Consider the following 17,006-nt stretch of genomic DNA (forward strand, 5'->3'; position numbering starts at 1 on the left):
ATATATATATATATATATGTATGTATGTTACATGATTGCTTACCTAGGTACTTTTTTCTTTTTTTACCTTCTTCAGGGCTATTTCTGATATACGTGAAGAGAGAAGAAGGGGTTATTCAACCCCTCTGCTCTGGTTAGAATAGACTGCGTAGAGTTGCCTATACCAAAAATGACTTGGTAATAAAAAAAAAATCTTTAATAGCTAAAAAAAAACTTCAATAGCTCGATACTAGAGAATGGTGAAAAATTGCAAGCAGTGTGACTGGTCTTAGGATTGTCATATCGTTTATACTCTATCTTTAGCGAAAGTAGGTACAGAAGAGTCGTCCTCTGCCTGGGCACCGTATTTGATATCCGTATGTTCTTAGGAAGCATAAAAATGTAAATAAATTTAGAAAAAAATATATGAAAACATAAAAACCCAATTAGTAGGTATGAACACATTCATTGTCAATATCTGAATGAAAATTACGCTGCACATCGCAACTTTTGTTAAAAACACTTCAGGTAATTATCACTCGCCTTATCAGTAGCCAAGGTTACTTCAATAATAAATACAGGCCCTGAATCCAAGCAGTATTCACAAACCTCAGTGCAGAACAGAAGTCAAGATGGCTCCACTCTCGAAGAGTAGTTATCTGAAACACAGTACAGTGAAGATGCCCTATATCGGGCTAGGTATGATGCAGGTTCGTAGAGTATATGTATATTACAAAAGTCCTTACATAATAAAATAATACACATGGAATACAACAAACAATACAAAGATATAGTGAGACTGAAACTTAATGAACTTAATTTAAGGCATAAATGACAACTTTAAAGCGTAAACATAATTTAAACGTTCATAGAAGTTTTAACTTTAATTTTATAACCTATAACACTCAATAATTTAACAAACATAAATGGAATATAAATTTAAACTTATAAAATATCACACAAGATAAGAAACATCATACATGAATAATCAATTTAGCAATTTAAAATACTAGTATTACAAAATATCATTGGACAAACAGCATTTGATTTCTTTTTAGGACAAGAGCCCGGTGGAAAAGTCAGTTATTTCACCCCAAATTTTTATTACTTTAATGAAAAATATGTTTAGTTAAAAGTAAATCTTTTATAGTCTGTCAATTATATTTAGGGGGAACAAAAAATTTAAAATATTGCATTTATAGCTCCATATCTTTAAAGTTACCGACGAACGAATAAAGTAGAGTAAATTTACTAAAATAATAGAACCGTTTACATTTAATTTTTCTTGAGATAAGTTTTTTTAATGCAACATTTCATCAAGAAACATCAGTAGTTAGTGAGTTAATTTTTGGAAACAAACATCTTAGGAACCATTAGATGTACATATTTCTGCCAGCATTAAAGATAAATGTAGTTTAATGATCTATAAAGTAGTTTAGTTTTTAAGATTTATCTTCGTAGTATTACTAATTTTTATGACATATGCCAAAAGAAATTCCCAATGTTGATTTCTAGTTGTTCAGACAAAATCTTTGATTTATATAATCTATATCTCAGGAACCATTAGAGGTACAGATGTCTATTAGGAATCAAATCACAGCTAATTCAATGTGCTATAAAGTAGTACATAAGGTTTATCTTCGTATGAGTAATAGTTTTCATGATATCTACTAAAATAAGTAGATTTATAGCTGTTCTGACAATATATCCTGTGAAAATATCATAAAAACTTCTAAATCCTATCGTATCAGTTTTGAATTATTTTTATTGTAATTGTGTTATTGTATTAATACACATTAGAAAAAATTTAAATCAATGAAACGTGGTTTGTTAATCAAAATAAAATTGCGAATATAGATATTTCTTTTTTTATTAAAGAGCCTAAAAATTTTGACTGCTAGAATAGAGTTTTAGGTTTTATTAATTTAGGTTCTTCAATTCTATACACCTGTTAGTGCAGTTATACACACAGACTAGCGGATCATTTTGCGATACTTGTTTATTTTGACTCAGAGATCTCAAATATCGAATTTGAAATTTTTAACAATCACAATCCTTCTCTTTACTATATATTCCATGTATATATAGGTTAACGAAAGTCAAAATAATAATAGATTTATCCCTTAACAAAATTCGGAAAATTATTTAATATGAATTTAAATGGAATATTATATTATAATTTAGAAAACAAAAATAATATTTTTCAGATCAAAGCTGAAGAGATGGACGACGCTTTGAACACCGCCCTTGACGCAGGCTATAGACACTTCGATACAGCATTTCGATACAATAATGAAGCCGATATCGGTCGATCGCTAAAAAAGATTTTAGACAGTGGTAAAATCAAGAGGGAAGAGCTCTTCATAGTCACTAAGGTACTTCAGTTATAATTTAAAAAATAATGTGTTAAATAATTTACTTTAATTATTTAAGATAATCTATTAACTATCCTTGGACTTTTAGCTTCCAGATCATGGAAATCGTAGAGAAGATGTAGAGATATATTTGAAAAAATCTCTTGCTGACCTTCAACTAGACTACGTGGACCTTTACCTTGTCCATTCTCCAATTGGTTACAAAAGACCTGACGATCCGTTTGAGGTTGTTCCCCCGACAGCTGAACGAGAGTTGGACATGGAAACCGATCTTGTAGATATATGGAAAGTAAGTATCAGTATTCAATGCTTCATGGAATTGTATATAAAATGCTTGGGTTGCTGTCAGTGAAGAACGCAGGTAAGTGAGACATTTATTTCTACTAGTGCCAACGTTTCGGCCAGAATTTCATGCCTTCTTAAGGGTTAAGTACAAAATACAATCAAAATGAATAAAAGGAAGTAGGCTATTTAAAATATAAGAAGATAACCGGCAATAATGATATATAAGTAGTAATGAGAGAAAATGTATGGTGTAAATATTATAAGAAGATAACCGGCAATAATGATATATAAGTAGTATTGAAAGAAAATGTGTAGTAAATATTATAAGAAGATACAGTAATATGAACTTTTTTTTTTGGTTGGTTCTACAGCCTTCTCTAGCTTGCTTGTCTTGACTACTGGTTTCCAATTTGCTGCGTGCATTTCTTTCGCATCTTTATTGATTCTGTCTATGGCCTCCCATGTGATCTCTTGCCAATTATACTAGCGTTCATTTTTATGTAGAGGTATATCGCTATACGCCACATGCCCCGCCCATCTTAAACTCCATGCCTTCATATTATGAGATATTGACTGACCAGTCTCTGCAAGGATTTTACTATTAGTTCTTCATGTGTTAATATTCTTTTTTTGACGTTTCGGGACCCTTCTCCTATCTGTAGGATTAATCATGTGAAAATCCACTATAAAATATACATTGTATATGCTTTTTTTAATATAAATACATAATACCCTTTTTTTTATATTATCTTTCCTGTTTGTTTGTTTTTGTTTAGTTGCACAAAACATCAATGTTCTCTAACACCATTTATTTCTTATTTATTTTTTTTTACATTTGTTTAATTTAATTTCTGCTTTTATTTATTAACAATTTTAAATTTTATTATTTTTTTTATCTATACGATGTTGTATTTTTGTCAGTAATCCTTATTATTTTAAAAACTTCAACAATAATTTCACTGCTTTATCATCATCTTTAAGGGTTTTTGAAATATCCGGATTTAATCCAAAGTTATTGAGGTGTAGTGTGAAATATTGGTATTCTTGTAAAATGTGGGTAATTGTCAATTTTTTTTGCAATACTGGCAGTTAAGAGGCGTTTGTTTTGGAATAAGATAGGAGTGAGTGAGCCTCGTGTGACCTATTCTCAGCCTGGTCAGTACAACCACCTCTCTACTGAAGGTACCCAAAGGCTTGATGCCCTTTTTAATAATGTGTAGTTTACTTCTTGGGCTCTACTTCCACAAAGATTGTTTTACAATGTAGACTATTTGGGTATTTTATTTTTACTACCCAACTGGACTTTTACCCCGATCATAAATCTCTTTAAATCACCCCTTCTAATGCTGTTGCTATGCTAAAATTATATTAGAAAATTAATGTTATGAAAAAAGTGAAAAAGAAAACGTACATGAAATTAATTCATAATTTTAATATTATTATATTCTCATACTACTGACATATTCTTATAATACTTTCACGATATATTTTCTTCCGATTCTATTTATATACCAATATTATTTGTTATCTAGATTTTCTTTACGTCTTTTTATTCATTATGGTTGTTTTCATATGTTTTATTCTTAGCCCTGATGCAGGCTGGTAGTTCTGGCCAAAACGTTGGAACTAATAAATAGCGTTTAATTATTACTTATGTGTTATTCACTGAACGCAACCCCAACTTCTCACATAAAATCTCAAGAGTTAATGCATTATTCAAATATTTGTGATTTTATTAGTTAATATTATAAAATAAATTCTCACATAAAAAAAAATTAAGTGTTTGCTAAAATATTTTAAACAATGTCAAAATTAAATTACTTATTCATCCCCAATAAACAGTTGGAAAATTACCTCTTTAACGGTTTCAGGGAATGGAAGCTCAGGTAGACGCTGGTAGGGCTAAGTATATCGGAATTTCTAAATTTAACATTAGGCAGACTCAAAAGATCCTGGACAACTGCAGGATACGGCCAGTGAATAACCAGACTGAGATGACAATCTACCTCCAGGAGAAAGAGCTTGTGGCTTTCTGTCATCAGAATGATATCACTGTAACTGCGTTCTCAGCTTTCGGATCTCCTGGAATAAGGCCTTTTCTGGAATCTATGAAGTAAATATCTTATGAAGAGAAAAGAAATAATGATAAGAATAACTGATTTAAGTATTATATTACTAATATTGGATGATGAGGGAAGGTAGTTAATAATAACTTGAGGCATGGCTCTAGGAAGAGGTAGGGAACTAATTGTCGCCAAATTCCGATGAAAGCGTTTTGATTTGAAAGTAGAGGAACCATTCTTCTTACAACAATAATTTTTTGGAGGGGTTGGATGTTAAGAGGACCAGTTTCAGAGCATGGCGTAAACCATTGTTCTGGACTCACTGATAATCCTTAGAAATCAATTATTTAGCAAAATACAAAAAATGTTACAAATAATTGTCTATTCCAGTTGAATACATTTTTTTGTCTATACCAGTCGAGTGTATTCAACTGGTATAGGCCCCCCCCTTATTTACTCATAGAGTTGACAATACCCAGCCAAGGTATTGTTCAAATGATGATGTAGGATTCCCAGTGAGTCCAGAACAATGGCTTTCGCCATTCTCTGAAACTGGTCTTTTTAACACCCAGCCTCAACAAAAAATTACTTGGTGTAAGATGGTTAGTTCCTATACTTTCACACCAAAACGCTTTTATTGGAAATAGTCGTCATTTAAATAATGATTATTATAAATACAAAATACTTTGATACAACTATGAATATTTCATGTCCCAATTTTTGATTTTTTGAAATTGTTGCCAAATTCCTCTGTATACGTTTCCTGTTTGTAAGGAATACATTTTGTATAAATATGGAAAACTATACACTCCGATCCTGATTCGTTTCGAATCTTATTGTGGAATCTATAATTAATGTTTCCTTTTTAGTCCCACTAAACGACTATAATGTCTATAAATCTTGCAGAGCCCTCTGCATCTACGTAATACACTTCTTGGAAACATGTAAACAATCCATCTTATTTGACATTCACTTGCATATTAGATTGTTCTCATTTTATTCATAAAAGTGGGCTAATCATTAACTTGTTAACTGTTTTAGGGCATAAACTGGACATTTAGTACATACTGTTAATCGATTCCATTTATGTCGATTCGTAGCTAACCAAACTTTTAATATTTTTAATAATTTATAAAGATTCGAACTGTTAATTTACTACAAATACTTAGTTTTAATAATTAATTCATTAAGAATTAATTTTCCTATTTAATTAAGAATTCCAATCATAATGATTTTAGAGATGCTGCAGAACCACTCAAGGACCCAGTGATTAAAGAAATAGCTGAGAAGTACAACAAGCAGCCTGCACAAATCATACTGAGGTTTTTGGCGGAATGTGGTGTTGGAATAATACCAAAGAGTTCAAATCCAGAAAGAATAAGACAAAATATCGATGTACGTATTGATATTTTTTATTATTTTTGTAATACATAAGTTATATAATCGGCAATCATTTTTTACAGGTATACGATTTCGAACTAACAAAAGAAGAATTTGACAGGATCAGAGCCCTGGATCGTGGAGAAGATGGAAGGATATTTAATAAAGTTGTCTTCGGTAAGGCCGTCCAACATCCTGAATACCCTTTTGAAAAATGAAAGAATACTTGAATATTCTACAATTATATGAATATTTAAAAAAAAATAACAAAATACATTATTATATATTTTTTAAATGCTTCATTTTTATTTAACTTTTTACCATACCCATCAATCTACCAATACTTAAAGATTAGAACTGTAGAGGACAGTGAAGATTTCTAACAATTTACGAATTCAATAGTTTTAGACCAATGGGTCGAATTTATTTTTTCTACTATAGACAAAATGGACAATTCGTCTCGGACAAAATCAATAAATATTCCCAGATAACAATCTTAATAAGGCTAAGCGAACTCGAAGGTTCGAAGCCCACTTATCGCTGGCTACACAATTTCGAAATTGAAAAATAACAATTCCAGTAGGGTACCGACCACAAGTGCAGTGTGGATTGTAATACAAAACCATTTGCAAACATATAGTACAAAAGCCCAAGAGAAGAAAAAAGGCAGTTATCTCACACCAATATTTGATTGCTTTAATGTACTCAACATTAAACAAAACTATGTATAATTACTAGTCAAAATTCATGAGTCTGCCAAGTATAGGCAGGAGGATTATTTTCATTCGGTGCTCTATATCTCAGAAAATAGGAACATCACAAGAAAACCTAAGAGAACGTCATTTGAAGAAGAGAAAATTTGCTAAAATATGAGCCCTAACAGAGTTAAATATTTTTCAAAATATAGCTTTTTTAAAAGCAACATTTCATAAAAATGTTGTATGTGATGAACTGAAAGATCAGTAGTTAGTGAATTTATTTTGAAAATCTATATCTCGAAAACTATTTGATGTACAGATGTCTATTAGCACTCAAATTAATGCTAGTTTAATGAGCTATAAAGTATTTTCTGATGTTTATCTTCGTAGGAGTAATAGTTTACATGAAACTTGCTAAAATAAATTGATTTATTGTTGTTCGAACAAATTTTCATTTGGCAAATTTATATACATATGTGAATATCATAAAAACTACTACCCCTACGAAGATAAGTGTTATAAACTACTTTATAGTAAGTTAAATTTTATTTATTTGGGGTGTTGGGAGACACCAGTACGTCCAATGGTTTCTGAAATAAAGTTTTTCATAAATAAAGTATTTTCTGATGATTATCTTCGTAGGAGTAATAGTTCACATGAAACTTGCTAAAATAAATTGATTTATAGTTGTTCGAACAAATTTTCATTTGCTAAATTTATATTCATATGTGAATATCATAAAAACTACTACCCCTACGAAGATAAGTGTCATAAATTACTTTATAGTTAGTTAAATTTCCTTTATTTTGTGTGTTGGCAGACATATGTGCCTCTTATGGATCTAGAGACATATTTTTCAAAAATCCAATATTTTATACGGACAACTAGAAATTAACATTTTGTGAGTTTATTTTGTCAAATATCATAAAAACTACAACTATCCTTGTACTATCCTGCAAAGTTAAAAATAATTTACTATTTTGTAGTAAATTTAACTAGCTCTAATTTGAGTGCTGCATCAGTACGTCCAATGGTTTCTAAAATAAAAGTTTTCATAAATCATATTTGAGGTGTAGATAGTTGACCGTAGATTAATGCTTGAAGAAGTTTGTCGGGGGTGCGGTCAGCAAAGAACAACATAAATAAACAAAACCATATTTATTTATTTTATGCCGACGTTTCGACCTGAGTTTCAGGTCTTCATCAGGGGTTGTGTCGTAGAGGAGGGAAAGATTAGTACTGGGGTACGAGGAGTAGTACTAGTCCAGTACTAATCTTTCCCTCCTCTACGACACAACCCCTGATGAAGACCTGAAACTCAGGTCGAAACGTCGGCATAAAATAAATAAATATGGTTTTTGTTTATTTATGTTGTTCTTTGCTGACCGCACCCCCCGACAAACTTCTTCAAGCATAAATCATATTTATTGTCCGAACAACTATAAATCAATTTGTTTTAGCAAATATCATGAAAACTACTATTCCTACGTAGGTAATGATTATAAACTTATTTATAGTCCATTAAACTAACTTTAATTTGAGTGCTAATAGACATCTGTACGTCTCATAGTTCCTGAGATATATATTTCTCAAAATAAATTAGCTAACTACTTATCTTTCATAAGATTTTAAAGAAATTTTGCTTTTTAAAAAGCTATCTCTCGAGAACTATTGGACTTAAAAAGCTCTTTTAGGGCTAGTATTTCAGCAAATTTACTCTTCTTTAAATAATGTTCTCTTAAATTTTCTTAAATTTAAAAAGATATAGAGCTCCGAATGAAAAATTAATATTTTTTTAAGGTTTTGAAACAGCTGCCATTTTTTATTCCCCCTACCTATACTTGGCAGATTAATCAACTTTGACTAGTAATTATACATAGTTTTCATTCGGATATCAAGTTTTTATATGAATATACTTTTATTTTGTGAAAACAATACAGAACTTATGGCATAAAAAAAATCAGTTATATTGGTTTCTATTTGAGTGCTACTTTAAGGTGTTGAACCCCACTTTGCATGGTTTCATCAGGGCTAAAAAGATACAAAAACAGCTAAGAACATTACAACAATAAGATACAAAATGGTCAATTAAAGTAGCATGAATATTATGTAAAAAATAAGTGATAAAAAAATTATATATAAATAAAAGGAAGCAAGGTAAAATAATCTTGAATGATAAGAAAAAAAATTACATAACAATAGTAATAATAAAAAACTGAAAAGTTACGTAAAATGTACCGTTAAAATAGTACAGGAAACACATATAATAAGAAGAAAAAAAACAGAAAAGGAGATGTGGGAACACAATAACAGACGGAAAATGAAGAAGAAAGTTGAGATTAAATAAAGGTCGTGAAAGAATAAATATAATATAATTTTAGTATATATACTTTTATTTATATTTTTTATAAACCTTTTTATAAGTTATTGTTGTAACGTCCTTGTATCTTTGTATCTTTTTAGTTCTGACAAAGCTCTGCAATGTGGGGCGAAACGTCGGATATTAAGTAGTTAAAAACTATTTGTTCTTTTTTTACTGCAACCCTTACCATCTTCTTCATACATTAAAAGTAAAATAAAATCTTAAATACAATCATCCTCATTTTATTTATTGTTATTTACAACTGTACATTATAATACCTTTAGTAAATCTGATCTAAGTTAAATTGGAGTGTTACTGGAGTGTAGAGAAACTACCCATTGGTACCACTCTAATAACATTTTACATTAGCTGGTCTCGTGGTCATCTTCTTTTCAGGCGCCTTGGAGGATTGTCAGGAATGGAAGAGGATGCAAGATTAAAAACTAGGGGGTTTGAGTGGTTAGAGAGTTAATAATGGAAAGAGTGATATCTGGTTCGGACTAGATTGGTTACATAGGGAACATTAAGGTCTTTATGTATGGTTTTATTTGTAACACAGTAAAGAGCATTGAGGATTTTGGATGGTAAGGATTGAATACGAGAAGAATTCGAAGGTTTAGTGGAACCCCAAAGCCCAACTCCATATGTCCAGATTGGCCTTATTACAATCATGTAGATCAGTCTTTTGTAATGTGTTGGAAGTTTAGACCGTTTGTTTAGTAAGTGCTGTAATAGTCGAAATCGACGTGCAGTTTCCTGTCTTTTCAGTCTGGTGTGAGGATTCCAGGTTAATCGTTTGTTCAAATGTAGTCCAAGGTAGCGGATCTGTTCGACAGGGGTACGAGTAACATCATTAAATGAAACTGTAGGTCAGTCAGTAGGTTTACGACGAAGGGTAAAGTGATTTGATGGGATTTCTTGGAATTTATCTTGATCCTCCAATTACGACACCAATCTTCGAGGGCTGTGATATGGGATTGGAGATTTTGGGATACAATTAATGGGTTATTATTAACAGCGAGCACACATGTGTCATCGGCATACGTGGTGAGGATTGTGTTAGGATTGGTTGGAATTTCAGCTTTATAGACGGTGTAGAGGATAGGACTCAAGGATAACCTTGAGGAACACCAGCGGACTGAGAATAGAGGGATGAATAGGAACCATTTGTTTAAAAGTAAATAATAAATTAGCAAAAACAGCGTTTCGTTTCCTTTTAGGACAAGAGCCCCATGGAAAAGTCAGTTATTTCACCCAAAATTTTGATTACTTTAATGAAAAATATGTTTAGTTAAAAGTAAACATTTTCTAGTCTGCCAATTATATTTAGAGGGTATAAAAAATTTAAAATATCTCATTCAGAGCTCCATATCTTTAAATTTACTTACGACACTAATAAAGTAGAGTACATTTCCTAAAATATGAGCATATCGAGCTGTTTACATTTAATAGTTCCTGGGATAGGTTTTTTTTTAAATATAACATATCAGAAAAGCACAAATAAACAAAAGATTATTTATGCCGACGTTTTACCTGATTTTCACGTCTTCATAAGGGTGTTTAGGCAGATATTCTGGCTACACCCAATCAACGGATATTCCCTCAAATCTACAGAACATTGTATGCCTAGGCCCGAATCTCTCAATACCCAACTCTTTAATAAAAATTATGAGAGGAGAAGTTTGTGTTTAAGTTAGTTAATCTTTTTTTTATTTGTGTTTTTCTGCTGACCGCACCCCCACCATCTTCTCCTTTTATAATATTTATATTTAGGGGAACTCTGGACCGAGCTATTCCCCCCCCCCCTTGTGGAGGAAAGAGTAGATCCCCATAAGATCCCGGGGTCTATCTCTCCAGTGGAGGATGAGTGAGGGATATGATAATCCCCTGATAATAATCTTTCTAATAATCCTCTCATAAATCTCGTCTTCTTCGTCTATTATATTATATTTATTTGTATAATTATATGCATTTGATTAAATATGCCAGGTACATAAATATTTTGGCAATGTTTCTAATGCTCTTTTTTTTTTTTTCTTTTTTTTTTTTTTTTTGACTAGGAGCATCTCTTTAGAGAAAGTATAAATCATTGGTTTGGGAAAAAAAAAACTAATTAAATTAAAAGTAAAATAAAATCTTTAATACAATGAATGAACACTTTCATAGTCAATAACTGAATGAACATTACGCTAAACGAAGCAACACAACACGTAATTGATTATCACTCGTATTATCAGTTGCCAAGGCCACCTCAATAAATAAATACAGAGCTGAACTCGGGCAGTTGGACACAAACCTCAGTGCAGAACAGAAGTCAAGATGGCTCCACTCTCGAAGAGTAGTTATCTGAAACACAGTACAGTGAAGATGCCCTATATCGGGCTAGGTATGATGCAGGTTCGTAGAGTACATGATATATTAATATTTTATTAGTGTTGAAATATATCTGTACGTATATCCTCCGGGGTAAAAGAAACTATGTCCATTTTTTTATTTTATAAACTTTTATTTTAGTGACTTCATTTAGATTATTATTAATTGTAAGGGGAGTTACGTGCTTTGAAAAACAAATAACGAAAAAGAAAACATTTGTTCAAACCGTCAGACCCGACCTCTTGGCTAAAATTAGATTAATAGAAATATTTGTAAATTCCAGGCATGAAAACTTTATTATGTTACCATTGGATTCAAATTGTATCTACCGTAATCCGTTTCCTAGCAACCCAGTATTTATTTATTTATGATAAGAACTGTACAAAAGTCCTCACATAATAAAATAATACACAACGAATACAACAAATAATACAAAGATACAAAGAGAAACTAAATGAACTTAATTTAAGGCATAAATGACAACTTTAAAGCGTAAATATAATTTGAATATTAATAGAAATTTTAATTTTAATTTTATTACAGAGATAAACACTCAATAATTTAACAAACATAAATGGAATATTAATCTAAACTTATAAAGCATCCAACAAGATAAGAAACATCATACATGAATAATCGATTTAGCAATTTAAAATACTAGAATTACAAAATATCATTGCACAATATCAATATCAAGTTTATAATTTAATTAATTTATAATTTTTATTTTTGTTTAAAAGTAAATAATAAATTAGCAAAAATGGGTTGGGTTATTTCAACCTAAATTTTGATTAATTCGATGAAAAATATGTTTAGTTAAAAGTAAATATTTTATAGTCAATTAAATTTAAAATATCTTATTGTGAGCTTCATATCTTTACAGTTACCTACGATACTAATAAAGTAGAGTAAATTTACTAAAATTAAGGCTCATATTTTAGTAAATTTACTCTACTATAGAGCCGTTTACATTTGATATTTCCTGAGATAAGTTTTTTTAAATGTAACATTTCATAAAGAAAAATCAGTAGTTAGTGAGTTAATTTTGGGAAACAAACATCTCAGGAACCATTAGATGTATATATTTCTGCCAGCACTAAAGATAAATGTAGTTTAATGATCTATAAAATAGTTTATAACATTTATCTTCAAAGAAGTACTAATTTTTATGTCAAAAGAAATTAAAGACTATATCTCAGGAACCATTAGAGGTACAGATGTCTATTAGGAATCAAATCACAGCTAATTCAATGTACTATAAAGTAGTACATAAGGTTTATCTTCGTAGGAGTAATAGTTTTCATGATATCTGCTAAAATAAGTAGATTTATAGCTGTTCTGACAATATATCCTGTGAAAATATCATAAAAACTTCTAATCCTATCTTATCAGTTTTGAATTATTTTTATTGTAATTAAAATTAGTACACATTTCATAAAAATATTGTATGGAACGTACTAAAAGATCAGTATTTAGTGAATTTATTTTGAAAAATTTATATCTCAAAAACCATTTAACGTACAGATGTCTATTAACACTCAAATTAAAGCTAGTTTAATGAGCTATAAAGTAGTTCATGATGTTTGTCTACGAAGTAATAGTTTACATGAAATTTGCTAAAATAAATTGATTTATAGTTGTTCGGACAAATTTTCATTTGCCAAATTTATATTCATATGTGAATATCATAAAAACTACTACCCCTACGAAGATAAGTGTCATAAACTACTTTATAGTACCAATGGTTTCTGAAATAAAGTTTTTCATAAATCAAATTTTTTATGGTGCGAACAACTATAAATCAATTTATTTTAGGAAATATCATGAAAATTACTATTCCTACGAAAGTAAAGGTCATAAGCTTCTTTATAGTCCATTAAGCTAGCTTTAATTTGAGTGCTGAGATATAGATTTCTCAAAATAAATTAACTAACTTATCTTTCAGTTGATTTTTAAGAAATTTTGCTTTTTAAATTTTATGGATAATTTTCCAGCAAATTTACTCTTCTTTAAATAATGTTCTCTTGGATTTTCTAGTGTTGTTTGTAGTTTTTAAGATATAAAGCTCCGAATGAAAAATTAATTTTTTTTATCACTTTCGAATAGCCGCCATTTTTTATTCCCCCTACCTATACTTGGCAGACTCATCAATTTTTACTAATAATTATACATTGTTTTCATTTATGTAATCAAAATGCCTTTTTTTCTTCCCGGCTCTTGTACTATCAGGATTAGGTATAAATCCCTGCAAGAGTAACATCATCCATGTTGGAAGGTCAGGCCATCAGGTTGTAATTGATTGTCTTGCACACAACCTAGGAATACTGGATAATTTTGTTGTTGATTTTGAAACAGCCGCCATTTTTTAATCCCCCTACCTATACTTGGCAGACTCATCAATTTTGACAAGTAGTTGTTATTGAAGTAATCAAAAATTGGGGTGATATAACTGACTTTTTTTCTTCTCGGCTCTTGTACTAATTCTTTACTAATCTGCCATCCTCAATCTCACTGACTATTGGAAATTCGTATATTTTACAATTGGTTTGAGCTAAGATTTCTCACTTATCATTTCCTTAACCAAAATTTTGAAATATATTTAATACGAATTTAAATGGAATCTTATATTATAATTTAGAAAACAAAAATAATATTTTTCAGATCAAAGCTGAGGAGATGGACGACGCTTTGAACACAGCTCTTGACGCAGGCTATAGACACTTCGATACCGCATTTCGATACAATAATGAAGCCGATATCGGTCGATCGCTAAAAAAGATTCTTGACAGTGGTAAAATCAAGAGGGAAGAGCTCTTCATAGTCACTAAGGTACTTTAGTTAGAATTTAAAAAATAAAGTTATAAATAAATTTAAATAATTTAGTTTTATTATTTAAGATAATTTATTAACTATCCTTGGACTTTCAGCTTCCAGATCATGGAAATCGAAGAGAAGATGTAGAGATATATTTGAAGAAATCTCTTGCTGACCTTCAACTAGACTACGTGGACCTTTATCTTGTCCATTCTCCAATTGGTTATAAAAGACCTGACGATCCGTTTAAGGTTGTTCCCCCGACAGTTGAACGAGAGTTGGACATGGAAACCGATCTTGTAGATATATGGAAAGTAAGTATCGGTACTATACTCCATTCGTTACAGTATCATAAATATATTGATGAGAAATTTAATTAGAATATTCGCGATTGGATACAATTTTAAAATAATATATGACACCAAAAAAAGAATTTTTAAATCAAAAATTCTGTGTGATTGTTCTTATGTCATTTTATTCTGTAATAAGCACTATTACAATTCAATTTAAACAATAATTAAGATACATAGGAATACAATTGTTACCTTTATAAAGGAATAAAATTACGGGCCCAGTAAACTCACAAGAGGAAGTGGGATCACAGGTTTCAGGAAAGTTTGTTTGGTGATACCAAGTCAAAAAATTTAAGGCATATGTCTGAGGGTTCTTACCAATGCGCTCCAAGAGAAGAGAAAAATTATTTTTTATATTTTATTAGAATTTTTTTTATATCATTGTATTCCGCATTTGCTCTGCATGTATTTTACTGTTATTGTATACAAGATTATCGGTCGTATTGAATGAGTTTAAAAAATTATAATAACCAAAAGTCGTTTCTTGTCAAGTAAACCAAATAAATTTTGTTTGGGAAAAATTAAGTTAGAGTTTTTTGAAACCTTTAAATACGGATTTTTATATAAATTAAAAACTAAAAATGTTTCGGTTCGATTTTTGGGAGATTGTTTTTCTCTGTTGATGTCCTGCCTTCACGTAATATATTCATAATTCCTTACACTATTGTCCAAATGCAAAGTAAATATATCTCTTGGAAAGCTGAATTTTCATTCTTCCTAGTCATATAAATATATTTTAGATTTTATGTGAAATATAAAAAACTTCTGAAACGTTTCATTTTATTGCTCCTGTACTGATTAGAATAAGAAGGTACGATTTGTACCATCCATCTCGTGCTGTTTAGATGGTTCCAAGTCCCTGTTAAGTTTCGTATAGATTAATGTAGTGTTGAACATATTAAAATTTTTGTGATTTTCGACCAAAGACGAAACTTTGTTCCTTTAATTAACACTAACATTTGTATCCAAGGGTTTGTTTTTTGTGGGTATAAAAATCTAACAGACACTCCTAGGGCGCATTGGCAAGAACCCTCGAATACGCAACTAATATTTGTCAATGTACTTTCACCAAAAAAAATAACATTGAAATCGGTGATCCAACATTTATACAGTTTATATATAGCAAAAATCCCGGGTAGGGTGGGGCTCGAACTCACAACCTTTGGGTTGGTAGACAGACGCCTTGCCACACTGTACCACACCGTGGCCCCCCTAATAACAATAATAGAATTTATAACAGGCTGTCTTGCAGTCTTGGGTTGAGGTTGGGTTTCCCAAGTTGTATGTCACTGCTCCTTTCACTGTCGGCAACTGGGAGGGGAACATCATAAAAATTACTTCACAATAATCTTCTATTGACTCCATTTGTAATTCCCGATGCTATTGGCTATTTCTCATCCACTGCAAATCTTAGGACTCTATTTTGAAAAGATTGTAACTTCCGCTCCCCAGACTTCACAGCCATATATCACCAGTAACCTGAGAATAAAAGGTCTAAAATAGGGGTGGCCAACTTTTCTCTATATAAGATTTACTTATCTTATAAGCGTGTCGTGACTGACTTGTCATATGAGTAGTCTAAAAGGAAAGAAGGGGTGTGAAATGCATACTATGTTCATACACTGTATTTCACTATTAAGTGTATTCCGACCAGGTATGGGTGAATAAGTAACATACAATTTCAAAACTATTTTTTTGTTTTTTAAATCAGTTATTAAGATTTCTAAACACAGGCTCATGAAAAAAAATAAATTTGCAGACCCAACTTTTGACAGCAATAATCCGACCATGCGTTACCCTAAAAATTCGATTTTCCGAATCTTTTTCAAGATAGATTTTTACTAACTTAAAATGAAATTTAATTTAATTATATTATTTCAATTTCTTGAGACAAGGTAATTATTTATTAAATAAATCAAAAATTCGTATCCATTTTTGTCTCAACACTTTATTCTTCACCAGTCCAACATTTCGGCCATTCTAGCCATCCTCAAGGACATCTTCAATATAATTTCTTCCTCACATTAATTTAATGTTTCTTTTGCAGGCTACTTCTGCCCAGGTCATTTTCTTTATTATATATATATTTTTAAATTTAAAGTCATTAATGTTTAATTTTTCTTATATAAGATTATCAACAATCAATACACTACCATACAACTTGTATGGTATAAATACATAAATTAAATATTAATGATTTTAAATTTTAAAAAATAGGCTTTTAACTTATAATAAAGAAAATGACCTGGGCAGAATAGCCTGCAAAAGAAACTTTAAATTAATGTGAGGAAGAAATTATATTGAAGATGTCCTTGAGGATGGCT

The 17,006-nt window shown here is 30.6% G+C and overlaps 2 protein-coding genes across 2 annotated transcripts in view; both read left to right on the forward strand.

Annotated features, from left to right (window-relative positions):
• The first annotated feature begins 561 nt into the window (after positions 1-561).
• Positions 562-6,377, forward strand: LOC106679259 (1,5-anhydro-D-fructose reductase). Its single transcript, XM_014418315.3, has 6 exons — positions 562-689; positions 2,187-2,354; positions 2,443-2,643; positions 4,511-4,752; positions 5,941-6,097; positions 6,166-6,377. The coding sequence occupies exons 1-6, from the start codon at positions 612-614 to the stop codon at positions 6,298-6,300; spliced, it is 981 nt and encodes a 326-aa protein (XP_014273801.1). The 5' UTR covers positions 562-611; the 3' UTR covers positions 6,301-6,377.
• A 5,016-nt stretch (positions 6,378-11,393) lies between these two features.
• LOC106679265 (1,5-anhydro-D-fructose reductase) overlaps positions 11,394-17,006 on the forward strand; it is a 10,969-nt gene continuing 5,356 nt past the window's right edge. The window contains exons 1-3 of the mRNA XM_014418328.2: positions 11,394-11,539; positions 14,177-14,344; positions 14,443-14,643. Of these exons, the coding sequence (XP_014273814.1) occupies positions 11,462-11,539; positions 14,177-14,344; positions 14,443-14,643 (447 nt within the window). The 5' untranslated portion in view covers positions 11,394-11,461. The remainder of the gene's footprint in view (positions 11,540-14,176; positions 14,345-14,442; positions 14,644-17,006) is intronic.

Source organism: Halyomorpha halys, unplaced genomic scaffold (assembly GCF_000696795.3).
Source record: "Halyomorpha halys isolate HHAL.00 unplaced genomic scaffold, Hhal_1.1 Scaffold12.1, whole genome shotgun sequence".
In the NCBI taxonomy this organism is placed as follows: domain Eukaryota; kingdom Metazoa; phylum Arthropoda; class Insecta; order Hemiptera; family Pentatomidae; genus Halyomorpha; species Halyomorpha halys.